General features: G+C 39.4%; 1 protein-coding gene across 1 annotated transcript; it reads right to left on the bottom strand.

Moving 5' to 3' along the window:
- Positions 1-417: 417 nt before the first annotated feature.
- On the bottom strand, positions 418-5,480 carry LOC146475815 (uncharacterized). The gene has a single exon (XM_085115497.1). It carries the CDS (start codon positions 5,153-5,155, stop codon positions 2,042-2,044), a length of 3,114 nt encoding a protein of 1,037 aa, XP_084971623.1. The 5' UTR covers positions 5,156-5,480; the 3' UTR covers positions 418-2,041.
- Positions 5,481-13,459: the final 7,979 nt, after the last annotated feature.

The raw sequence follows: 13,459 nt of genomic DNA, 5'->3' as shown, positions 1-13,459 counted from the left end.
AATGGACATATGCTGATGTAAACCGCATTTGAATATATATAAATAGAAAATGCGGTATATAAATGCATTACCATTACCATTACCATCGAAGTATCAGCCTAAATTAATAAGCCCTTTGCCGTAGTGTCAACATTGTAATCAGTTTGGTTTCAATATGAAATGGTGTGCCCTTTCACATACCCGCAGTAGAAACACTCTATCTTTTTTGGTCGGGCCTGTTCTAGAAAGGCCCTTTGAAATACCTAAATGACAGATTTCCTCACCCTTTGCTATACTTCAGCTAGTGAAATCTCAACCCTTGATACATCCAGTCTGACAAAGGTACCTCTTTCGAGCGAAACCTCCCCGTATTTTGCACCAAAACCTGATGGATTTCTACCGTGTTAAAATAAAAATTTGAGATTTGAGTATAATCCATTATAGGGAGTACCCCACGGGTTGGGGGGGGGGGGGTAGGGTTAGAAACACAAAACTATGATAGCAACAACGAGGTCTGGTCCTCCAACCTTTATTCAGTTTCTTAGCTTAATTACAGCTCAAGTAAGACTAGTGCATTACTGTTCTCTTTTACCAGATGTGATTTATCACATCCAAACGTTCGTTCAAAAGAAAGAAAAAACTTAAAACGTTCGGAAAACGATTTTATATTGTCACGACACACTAAAAGTCCCCCATTATTCATTAATTTAATTAAATCAAGTCATTCCACAGTCTGTAGGGAACACAACCAATCACGGCAGCGCTGGTAGTAAACTTTACCGTTCAAGTATCTCTCATTCTAATTACCGTGATATTTCGCATGTCTGCTTGGCTTGCCAACTAGTCTAAGCAGATTGTAAGGCGTCAACAACTGACAAATTTCTGATCTGATAGACTGATACATGTTCTGGGCGTGATTGTATTAGGGGTACAATATTGGTGAAAACTGAAGCGAACGACATTTCTGCAAACTCTCCAGGAAACGTTATCGAAACTTAACAAGGCAGGGACAGTTTTATCATTCTCAGTAATGTGGATTGCTTAGCTTGAATTCTTTACCTCACTGAGACAAAAGGTTCCTGCTTTGTCTCTCTACACGAGTGAATTCGATTCCAGATTATTTATGGAGAAAAGGACCGAGTTAAAATGCGTTAAAGGAAATTTCTGAAATTTCACAGGAGATTTGACTGATAAATCTTAAATCTGATTTCTTGACCGATTGAAAGTTAAGAGCCGACTTTACTGGGATAAAAGATAAAAAACAATGCTGAATTGAATGTCAAGAGCAAAAGAGTAAATATTTTTCTCGATTTGACCATCCTCGCCTACAAACAATTGGAAAAAAAAGTCATGCATATCATATTCATTAACTAAAGTATCAACATTAAATTTTAACTCAAAATCAACATAAAATACGCAGTGTCGATCACAACCTTGTTCCCAGGGCCCTCTCTCTTCCTCCCTGGGAACGAGGCTGCGTGGATCAGTACGGCCTTAGACGTCATTGTTGCAATTTTGTCTCGCTAGCGTGCATCAAACGATAAGCCACCAACAAATGGACCCCGTAAACTAAAAGGACATAGCACTCCTGGTATACCAGGGTAAATGTTGATGAGACATATTCTATATTCTAAGAGAATCAATGAAATTTCAAAAGAATGAATGAAGGACAACTCTTGCTATCCATCCATATATAGATCAGATTCTTTTTAAAATGTCAACACCTGTAACGTTCATTAATCATAAATCATTGTCAGAGAATACTGCGAAATTTGCCGAGTTCATTCAATAGCCCATTTCCGAGTTGCCGTCAACCTCATTATGAAAGCAAGGCTAAATGCAAAGCTTCTCAAATGAAAATTAGTTTTGTTTGTTTGCTTATGAATGAAAATTAATTTTCGTAATAAAAAATTGCGCTTAGCCTCGCTTTCATAAAGAGGCTTAAAGCAACTCGTAAGCTGCCTATTTATTGGGTGCAAAGATCGGAAGTTAGCCGACGCGCTCCTATCTTTTCACAATAATACCCACCTAATTTTGGCTCCGATCCTTCGGGACAAGGAATTCAGGCATTATTTTTGTCTCTTGATCGATATTGGCTTTTATCACGGCACCTACCCTGCTTTCTCCCCTTTCCTCTTCTGCGCTTGTTCCCTCTATCCTTAAAATTCATTTCTTCGTCCCTCTTATTTTTATTTGAAATGCAAAACTTTACTCGGACTTTCAGTGTAAAATCCGTATTTGCAGGGTTTGGGATGTAAGCGGCGGATTCATAGCCAGACACGGTTACTTGCCATTGCGAATAAATTGATGGGAAAAACTTTGTGCTTGATCCCAAACCGTTGTTCTGGTTTTCGCTAGTGAAAGGGCATATCTTTGGTAAAGTTTGTCCGTATGGGTTTTTAATTTCTGGGTTTCCACGGGGAGGTCGTTCTTTGCCTTCCTGGTAGTCAGCCTCAAAGGGTTCGTTGGGAACAATAACATAGCTGGGATTCTTTGGATCTGACGGAGACAACTTGTTCTGGCCAACAACTTCTACTTTGACTTGTTTTCTTCCTTTAAATGTGCTCACAGTTGGCATGAAGACCTCAAACTTCTTAACAAAGATAGCGGAGTCTCTATCGCCTTCGGCAATCCACCCATTGTCAACCAGCCACTGGCTGTTGGGTATCTGGAATATGACGGGCTTGCCACAATATAAGTCGATTAGATTCATAAAACCGTGATGGTCATTAGATGCAATTGGCACATCAAAGAACCCCTGACGGTCCGTGCACCGCGATGATTCAGGATACGCAACAAGGTTTTTAGTTGAAGTTTTCATCCCTTTGCAGACAATGCTGGGTCGAACTCCACCTTCCTTGTACTCCAGGATATCACAATAGTCTTTTACGATCTGCCACGTATTGATTTTGTACGATATAAGGGAGATTAAAGAGAGACTTCGGGTTACTTTTTGGTTGCTCACGGCTCTGGGAAGGTTGGAAAAATCAGTGGTTATACTCCTGGATGCATCAATCGCCGTATCTGCTCTCATGTAGCTTGCCATGGCTTCTATAAAATCAAACTGATGGCCGTAGACCTCCTGATAGGTTTCTGTCAGTTTCTTTAGATTAGCGTTTGCATCGTTACACCAGACATCTTTCCCATTGGCCATTAAGCCGCCCATAGAGGTTCTTAGTCCATCGAGGAGGTCACATAGTTGCTCTATCAAATTTTCCCACTTTTTTTCTATTTCGGGCAACTCTTCTTTCGTTACATGTGGACTATATTCGTTATATTTTACTAGGAATTCCCTTTTTCTTGTTTCAAAATCTTTGACGGTAGCTCCCTGTTTCATCCCCCTTACCAAGAATCGTACATTTTTAAGAAAGCGTGAATTTCTTCTGAGTTTGACAGAAATAGCCTCTGTGTCGTGTGCGAGTTCCGTGAACTTGTTTTGCTTCCTAAGGGCCTCTCCTACCTTGATAAAATTACTCATTGAGTCTGAAACACTATCCAGCAAATCAACAGTGCCACCTACAGGGTCGCCGCCGACAACAAGCTGAACCATCGTCAATACTGCTTTTTGGGCTCCTTCAATAGACTCTAATCCCGTTCCCGTAACCGCAAATTCAATAATAGAATACACATTCTGCGCAAGCTCTTCGCTGAGTGGGTTTAGTTCCTTGTAGTAGTTATCTAAAATGCCATTGACATACTCCACATCAGCGCCAGCCTTCTCTCTATTGAAACTTTCCGTCTGTATAAAATATCGTCGTAGTCCTTCGAATCTTACACTGGGGTCTTTCGATAGCTCACTGTTCACCCATTTACCAAGCTGGTCGAGTTTAATGTCTAGAGTTCCAAGCTCATTCATTATTTTTTCCATCTGATCCATTTTCAGAAAGTCTTTGTAATTAATATCTGTATTGAGTACCTTCTTAATGCCCCCAGATGCTGGCTGAGTATTCGTCTTGAGGAAGGTGTCCACCAGGACAATAACTTTCCAAAACAAGCACTCGCATTTTTTAATGTTTTGGTCAAGGCTCCACAAACTTTGACAGCTTGAGTCAATGGTCACTAGATCTGGTACAAAAGTTAATAACTCGGCCAGATAATCCGCATGATCACCAGAAATTTGTTTCATAATCTCCTCTGAGTTTTGGACAATCAGGTTGATGACTTCGTCTGCAGAAGGGTAAGGAGTTTGTTCAAATTCGACTGGGAATTTGTGCTTTAACATCACAAAATGCAACCGATAAGCATTCCATTTTCCATTTGATTTGGCCTTGTCCTGGATTTTTGCAACTTGGTAGGCGTAAGCCAGTTTAAGAAGTTCTGGCAACCCGCAGCAAAATGTAGGATCAACAGCTGGTGTTTGTTCACAGAGGTTTGTTATTTCTTCCCTAAGAACCTCTCCGATCGACTCAGTTAGAGCGTCAGCAGCAATTGAATCTTCACCACCGCTCGCTTCAGATAATAATTTAGCGAGAGTTGCTTTTCCTTCATTATTTTGAAGACTACTTTGTAGATAAGTATAGCACTTCCGCATCTTAGGGTGTAGCAGCCAAATGTTTACGTAAGTCTGCCGAATGTCATTGTGGAGAACCGTGCTGAAAAAAGGATTTTCTCTTGATATTTTCTTATAGAAGAGGTACAAATCGATTTTATCCTGGACTTGCTTGGACCGATCGTCACAGTTTGCATTAATGTTAGAGCCTCCACCACATTTGCGTGATAAATAACGTTGAATTCCGCCCAAGGCGTTGGTAATATCAGCCCAACACGCGATGTATTGAGGATCACAATTCAAAAAGCCCAGATCTTGAAAAGCTTTGCAGAATTCTGCTTGTAAGGCATTGAAGTCATTAGGGTCCACGGCCTTGTATCCAGGAAGCATGGAGTCCGGAATGTTGTGAGCGGTCAAAGGAGGTCCGGGGAATCCAAGTGACGGGCGATTGCCGCCCCACCCAAGTGACGAACCAGTGCCTGGCCATCCAAGAGATGAACCAGTGGCGGGCCATCCAAGAGATTTTTTGAAGGATGCTGAGGGTTGTGTTGAGTTTTTTGTGGTAACTGTTGAGGACTGAACTAGCAACGTTCCCCATACAAGGAGGAAGACGGCCACCCTCATCACTGTGGTGTTACCTTCATTGTAAATCAAAATACATAAACAAATCAATATAAAATAAAACATATGAAGGAATGAGAGCTTTTGCCATTGAATGTTGAAAGTAATATCGCATTTGTTTTGCTTTTGCTCTGTGACTGGTTGGCAAAACTTGCTCCCCTTTCTCACCAAATAAGACCCAAGCCAATCCAACCTCGTTCCCAGATCCCAGAGCTTTTCCCTTGTAAAACGGAAAATCCCTGGGAACGAGGCTGAAACCAATCGTGACTTGCTCAGACCCGTTTTCCCGCCTTTGATACTCGTTTACATGTACATTCTTGCAATTCTGATTGGTCTGTAGGCTATTTTCACGATGGCGTCACTCATAGCCTTCTATGCAGACGTTCTTTCGCTAGTCTCACGTGGAGAGGATTGCGTGATGTGACGAGCCAAAGACCGTCTGTGTATGACGCTACGTCATTCACAACATGTACAACTACCAGGGCCCAGTTGTTCAAAGCCCGGTTTAGCTAGCCCTGGGTCAAAGTGAACTATAACTCGAGTTTAATTACTAATCAACAGCAATTTTTGCAAAAGATTTTTGTCCCTCAGTTTTGACTTAGACTTTCCTTTACCATAAGCTTAAAATAAACTTCCAAAAGCATGTTTAACGAGCGAGCTGAAAACCTCGGTTAACTTTTAATCGGGGATAAGCGTTAATCGGATTTCGAACAACTGGGCCCTGAATCCTTCAATTTGTTGATTTCTCTTGCAAATTAGGGATATTGTTATCTAAACCTCGCTGGGATTACAAAATTAAAAAAAGGAGGAGGATTCTGGTCGTTGTAGCGAAAAACATCTTTGTGAAAATCGCGTTTGTGCATCTGCTTTGATTTGTCACATTAATTACTTTGGAATTAGCCAATGGCCAACCACTGTTTAAGGCGGCAGTTCGATTGTCGATGAACAGCGATTCGTAAGTATGGAGTATTTTCACATGACGTCACGGCGGCCATGTTGGTGTCCCAAAACAAAGAAATGGCGGCCATGTTGGTGTGCCAAACTAAACCTCTGGGAATTGAACTCTATTTTTATGCAAATACTTTTTTTTTTGTTTCAGAATACCAAGATGGCCGGTAGTCACGTGAATGAAAACACTCTATAGAAACCTGGGACGAATTTAGCAAAAATGTTTACACTTGTAGTTTACAAGGTGTAGGCCCTCGATTTTTTATGTGCAAGCACAAGAATTCAATAATCGTTGCCATTAAACAATGTTTGTTGATATCTATTTCTACTTGCGTGGATAATTAGAAAATCGCATTTAGTCAGCTTAAAATCTAAAAGTTCTATCAAATTACGAAACTTTTAAATGCAGAGGACCACACGAAGAACAAATAAACTGCTCTTACGGTACGTTTCGTTTTCGAATTTTTTTTTATATATATATTCGCGACCTTATCATGATACAATATTAATTTACAGAAATTTGTTAAAGTATGGCAGGAAAGCCCAAAGAAACCATGAGGCTTATACAACCTGGACTTTCCATGCTAAATTACTAAGAATAAACTTAATATTAATTTAACTGAATGGCAAAGACAGAGTAACAATAATACGAAAGAAAAAGGTATCAAAAAAAAAAAACAAAGCTGACAAAGAAAAGGGAGAAGAGGAAAGGGGTGGAGGGAAAGGAACGAGTTAATTAAGAAGGAGTTTCTTTAGATTTTTCTTAAAAGTAGATGCACTAACTGAACTTACGATGTCCGGATTAAGCGAATTAAAAAAACCAGGGACCTTGGTATTGAAACGAAACACGTCTTATGTTAGTTCTGCGCTAAGGAACATGAAAGAAACTGGCATTCCTGGTGTCATAACCATGAACCTGATTCCTTCGTAGAAAGGTGTTATTAAGAGCAATTCTCTAGGAAAGTGAAGCAAAGTTGGAAATGAAAAATTTTAACCCCTCTTCAATTTTTGTGTCTAGGTAGGTTACCTTGGGGGATATACAAAAACAACCATATTTGGATCGGCAGATGTATCGTTGCCATGGTAACCGCACTATATGACGTCGGCCTTGGGACCATGTTTTGAGCAAAAGTTCCACTCTCTAAAAGTAAATGTAAACGAGTCTGGTTCTCGGGTGCATGTGAACCAATTCAAATGAAATTCATACAGCTATTAGAACCACTCTCCCAGTTTATAAAATTCGCCGTTACAATAATTTGGGTTTTATAAACAAGAAGAAAATGCTCGTCCTACTATGTTCCCTGTCAGCCATTTAGACAAGCAGGAAAAACAAGCACAACGATATTCGTTATTTCTCCGAAAGTACTCTTTTCACATAAACCAAATTAGCAGCAGAGATTACATAGATATTGAAGTTTCTAAATATCATAAAATCAATTTGGGGAAAACTATACTCTGGCCATGGGTGCTGAAGACACCTGGGACAAATTGCAAAAAATTGCAAAATTGGTAATTTTGAGAGCTCTAGTATTTAGCTCAAACAGGCTTTAGAGAGAGAAAATCAGCTTCAAAAGTATCTTTTATCATCTTGTCTGCTTCCTACATTTAGTAAATAAGGTTTTGGCCAACAAATTTGATGAAATATAAATTGATACAAAACCTACCTTGAGGGTTTTGGGAATTTCTTCAGGATGCTTTCGTCGCGTGGTTCTCTCCACGCACGTTCCGTCTTTTTGACCAAATCTAGCGCAGACTAACAGTTACTCCCATCGAATATCCAGTTTGCTGTGTTGCTGTGTTTCAGACCAGGGATGATGATACAAGTAGCCCGCATACACTTGACAAAGAATAGTTGACGAAGTCCAAAACATGGTCGTAATGCTTGCGATTTCTGCCGTCGAGCACCTAAATTCATCAATATTATTCAGCCAGGAAGTAAACTAAATGTGTCGAGATCGATGTACAAAGCAAATGCATGCCTTTGAACAATCCAAAGTAATGTCTTTGGCTAAAATCGAGTCAGATATTGCGATAGTCGTCAAGCCAAGAATGGTAAATAAAGTGAACGCATAGGCCGGAAGTCCGAGAAGCACGACTGCCGACCGGATGTAACACAATGTAATGGGATGTAAAACCGGATGTATGTGTAATGATATCCTCTTGTAATGGGGTTGTTTCACAATCGCAATGGTGAAGAAAGCCAAAAAAAAAAAACAGAGTAACCGAATGAAAACAAAAACAAAGGAAATGAAGCTGAACTGAAGCTTGGGTGAAAATTGAACGCATGATCATAATAGCTGCACCCCCCCCCCCCTCTTCCCCCCCCCCCCCCAAAAAAAGATTGCTCTTTAGACTGTGAAAATGCAATTATAAATTCAGTTATGATAAACTATTCGTGACCAGAGAATGAAAAATTCGCGCGTGAAATGTTACATTTATTTACCTGCACGGCAAAGAATAAGATCCATTTCGTCGCTGATTTCATCACGGTTTATACTAAGTCAGTAGGCTTGCACGTGCCTGGTAATATCCCTTTGACATTGACTGAGTTTTATATTGTTTCCACTGCACTCACAAACCGAAACGTCCCTTTTGGGATTTGAAAGAGACCAACTTTCCATTGTCCCGACCAGGATATTTTCCTTCGCACGACGATATGCAAATTTCCCTTACAGTGTTTTAGATCGACGGCACAAATTTACGTCCGGTCAACCCTCCCTTCACCAAAAAAAAAACAACAGCAAAAAAATAATAATATTAAATAAATAAATAAATAAATAAATAAACAGAAAGAATGCCAAAATTTGGGCAGGTATTAGGTACTGAATGTGAAAATTTATCGGCTTGGAGAGGACTTATTTATTTCTGGAGGAGAGGTGAGACAAAAATTCCAACTTCGTAACTTTTAATGTGTACGCTAATGCCCCAGATCAGCGACGTATCTTACATGCAGGCCATCCTTAACATCCAATAAGCAATGAATCAAAAAAAAAAACAAACGCAGGAAACATGGGCGGCTTATGTGGTTGCGTAAAACGATCAGTGAAGCGCTTTTATTTTGTCCTCTTTATTCACCACTGTAAAACCGTCATAAAGGCGGATCAAAAGTCGCCCTTTTATCCCCCTATCAATGATATATTGTACCAAAAATATCTAAAGAAGAGATAATGCCATTGCGACAATTAGCCGAAGCTACAAAAACAAACAAACAAACAAAAAGCGCGTATATCGCATTTTTTAAAAACTACATCCGGTCAGCAGTTTTGCTACTCGCATTTCCGGTCTACATACGTTTGGTCGTAAACAGGTCGTAAACAACGATTTCTTCGCTTCTCAACCATGCACCACGGAATGTACGGCTCGATTTGGCCAAAGAATTTATTCAGAATCGTCGCAGACATGCATTTGCTCAGCTGTGATCTTGATGCATCTATTTAACTTCCTGGATGGATTGTATTGATGAATTATTTCGATACTCGACACACGACTGTGTTTGACCTGTTCGACTGTTCGTTATTCGGGTTAATGTATCATCATCTTTGGTCTAAAAGTAGATGTTCGGCGGGGCTAGGCAGTTAGATTTGTCCTTTCCGCTAGAGTCTGTACAAGATTTGGTCAAGAAAATGGAGCGAGCGAACTGAGGAGAGACCAATCCTATACGACAAAAGCATCCTGAAGAAATTCCCAAAAGTTGCAAGGTGGGCTTTGTTTTAATTTATATTTCATCAAATTCGTTGGCCAAAACCTAATCAATCAAATGTAGATAACAGGTAAGATGAATGAAAAAACCTCTGAAGCGGATATTCTCTATCTAAAGCCTGTTTGAACCAAATACTGGAGACCTCAACATTTCCAATTTTGCAATTTTTTGCAACTTGCCTCGGATGTCTTCAACACCCATGGCCAGAATATAATTTTCCCCAAATAGATTTTATAATATTTATAAACTTCAATATCTATGTAAGCCCTGCTGCTAATTTGGTTTATGTGGAAAGAGTACTTTCGGAGAAATAACGAATATGGTTGTGCTTGTTTTTCCTTCTTGTCAAAATGGCTGACAGGCAACATAGTAATACGAACATTGTCTTCTTGATTATAGAACCCAAAATACTCTAACGGCAAATTTTATAAACTGGGAGAGTGGCTCTACCATCTGTATGAATTTCATTTGAATTGGTTTACATGTATTCGAAAACCAGACTCGTTTATTTTTACTATTTGAGAGTGAATTTTTCGGTCAAAACATAGACCTCAGGCCGACCTGATCAAGTGCGGTTTCCATGGCAACGACGCACCTGCCGATCCAAATATGGCTGTTTTTGTTCATCCCTCCAGGTAACCTACCTCCACACCAAAAATGAAGGGGGGTTAAAAATTTTCATTTCCAACTTTGCTTCACTTTCCTGGAGAATTGCTCTTAAATACATCTGGTAACAACACAGTTTTATATTGAAACATTATTTTCCCTATTTCTGCTAGATACATATCATTTAGCGGTAAGAATCGCTTGTAGTAGAAATGCACGTGCCTCGTTTATACATTTAAGAGCCGTTATTTTTTCTCTTCGTAACTCTGGCCCTGAAGAAGACTAGTTGTACTAGTTGAAACATTGGCCCAAATAAATAAGCCCTTTGCCGTAGTGTCAGCCCTGAAACCAGTTTTGTTTATTAAATTGTTCTCTTGGTGTAGTTCGCTCCTACCACAAGTGTTTAAGTTTGGAGTTAAACATAATAAGTATTTTGTTTTAACGTTTCCATTGGGTGACCCGATTTCTAACTGTAAGCGCTTCGAGTTTATGGAATCGGAGTTTGTTCTGAAGCACAAAATTATCAAGAACTCTTTATCAGCTTAAAGGGAACCTCCACTCCGACAGCAAATGGACGGTAAATTGTTGGAAATAGTGCCTAAATTCTGAATTTTAGTATTAAAAGTAGAAATAACATTCAAGTGTGCTTAAAATTAGATACGATTGTCGCCTATTTCGCTTTTAAATTTCCAAAGGCGCCGCCATTTTGGATTTTATGACGTCATACGGTTGCCGCTATTGTTAGTAAGTGAAGTTCTTTTGTGTGAAACAATTGAACAACCGTATTACGTCATGAAATCCAATATGGCCGCGCCCGGGAAATTTAAAAGGAAAATAGGGGATAATGAAATCCTGTTTTGTCCGACACAAAAATCTTATCTCTATGTTTTCCAACGAAATTTGAAATGAGATTGTATTTTAACATATATTTCAAGAGTGGAAGTTTCCTTTAATTATTTATCGAATATTTGCATTGTAACGCCTTATTGCAGGTAAGAAGATGAACCTTAACCTTATTGACAAGTACCAAAGAAGGGGAAGATCGAGAAACTTTGAACTATCTGTTCAACTACATTAGAGAGGTTTCGAGTTTAGCGGTTTAGGGCAAACGACGGAAATGATCACGTGACCATGTTTACGCTATATTTTGCCACTCGCTGTTTTCAGTTTCTCATTAGAATTGAGTAGTTTTGCGGTAGCATCAAAGGTCAGAATTATTTTGCATTTTTCTCATCTTGATGAGTAATTTCTTAGAAATAGATTTTGTGATAAAAATACACGCTAAAAAGTCCGACATTTCGACCTTTACTCGCACTTGAAAACGGCCTCGGAGAGGTCGAAACGTCGTGACTTTTTAGTGTGTATTTTTATCAAAAATTTTTTCTCATTTGTGTAATATTTTTTTCAAGAAAACAAAACGCAAATCTCTCTATTGACAACAAGTCGCTAAACAAGCGAACCAAACAGGATTTTGCTGACGTTTTAATACTGTGTCTAAGCCAATTACAGGGAAACAATCCGCCTTCTCAAATTTATCCAAATTACAAATTTAACAAAGAAAAAGGAGAAGAAGTAGAAAAAACAATTGCTAGACCAAGAAAAGAAGAAAATTTAATCTATAGCGTTATATTAAGTTTAGCATTCGTTGAAAATTGTTTTTAGTGGAAAACGCTGTCGATTTGAGTAGATTCCTATCTGGAAAATTGGAAACATGTAACATTTTTTACTATTCATTTTGTATCAAGTTTAACCAGTTATTAACGTGTCTTAAAACCTTATTCAAGAGCGTTGGGTAGGAGCGTAATTTAGGCTTCAATTCTGAATGGGATTGACTTACCAACAACGGTAAGATGATCCAACAAACTCAGTTATCTGAGTTTGTTACGTACGTAACACAAAGTTATGAAATAATGTTTTAGTTGAGGTCCCCATGAAGAGGCGTTACGTTTCCAAGAGATTTCAAGATGACATTGGATGCTCTTCCAACATCCGAAGTGGTTTGCTGTACCGGCAAAACCGCAGACGTATGTGGAAACCTGCCTTTATGACATCACTTTATTTAATGAACTTAACCTTGTGGTTTGAAAAGATAAGCGGGGGAAAGAAAGACCACATGGAACTCTGTGGCATGGGAGGGTCCGAATGGCGATCACGGACGGTAAATAGAGTTATAGTGACTAGTCTATACTAACTTAAAACATCGACCAGCATTAGATATGATCACAAGTCAGCGTGCTATAACTTGTTTCCTGTTGATGGACCATTTTAAAAGCCATCATCCTTGCTGTTCAGTGGAAAAATCTCGCGAAATAGACTTCAAAGGATGCTTTTTTTTTTAGCAGACATGTATTTATCGTAATTTAGAGTTTTGCTTTCAATGGAATTTTTTACTGATTCCTGTATGCCCAAAAGATGTCTACACGTAATTTCACGTACGTGTGCAAATCGGAGAATTCCAGCACAAGCGTGGAAGGAAATCTAATTTTCTGTCTTTGTCGTTGCCTTACCCGCGTAAACTGAGATGAATCGCAGGGCAATTTCGTTAGTGATCAAGGTTCAAGGCCAATGCGCTTATGTACTGTAGTGTCGATTGCTCGTGTGGACACTGAGTAGCTTATTATTATGCGACATGGCGTTAAGTATGCTTGCGGCAGACACGTGAAACGGTATTGGCAGTCCAGTTAATTATATTCTATATGCAGTGTCCACTATAATGAAACAACAGTGTGAAAAATCATATTCGCGCAACTTTTCCTGAGCGTGATAAAAGGGGGCGGCTTCCCCCACTCAAAAATAATCTCGCCTCACGTGTGTTCCGAACTACCTACGTAATAACTCAATAGGGTCGGGCACAACACGAACGGATGTATCATATTTGTGAAAAAGAATCGGAAATATTAAACGGTATAACTTCCTCTAGAGACCCGGGGGCCGTTAGTCTGGACGAAGCAAACCGGTCACCGAAAGGCTGCCGAGAAAAGAACGTTCCTTTTTCACGTCAGGTTTTTCCCGGTTTTGTCTCGGAGTCTGATAATTCTAACTCAATTGAAACATACTTACAGAGAACGGTTTAATCTGGCTACGGCCATCAGTGGGCCATTCAGATCGCTTAGTCG

Source organism: Pavona decussata, unplaced genomic scaffold (assembly GCF_977016875.1).
Source record: "Pavona decussata unplaced genomic scaffold, jaPavDecu1.1 SCAFFOLD_83, whole genome shotgun sequence".
Lineage (NCBI taxonomy): Eukaryota > Metazoa > Cnidaria > Anthozoa > Scleractinia > Agariciidae > Pavona > Pavona decussata.
The sequence above is the reverse complement of the archived record's forward strand: the minus strand, read 5'-3'. Positions and strand labels throughout refer to the sequence as shown.

Bases quoted from the DNA above. Each gene is read 5' to 3' on its own strand.
- LOC146475815 (XM_085115497.1), bottom strand. From the start codon at position 5,155: ATGTTTTATTTTATATTGATTTGTTTATGTATTTTGATTTACAATGAA.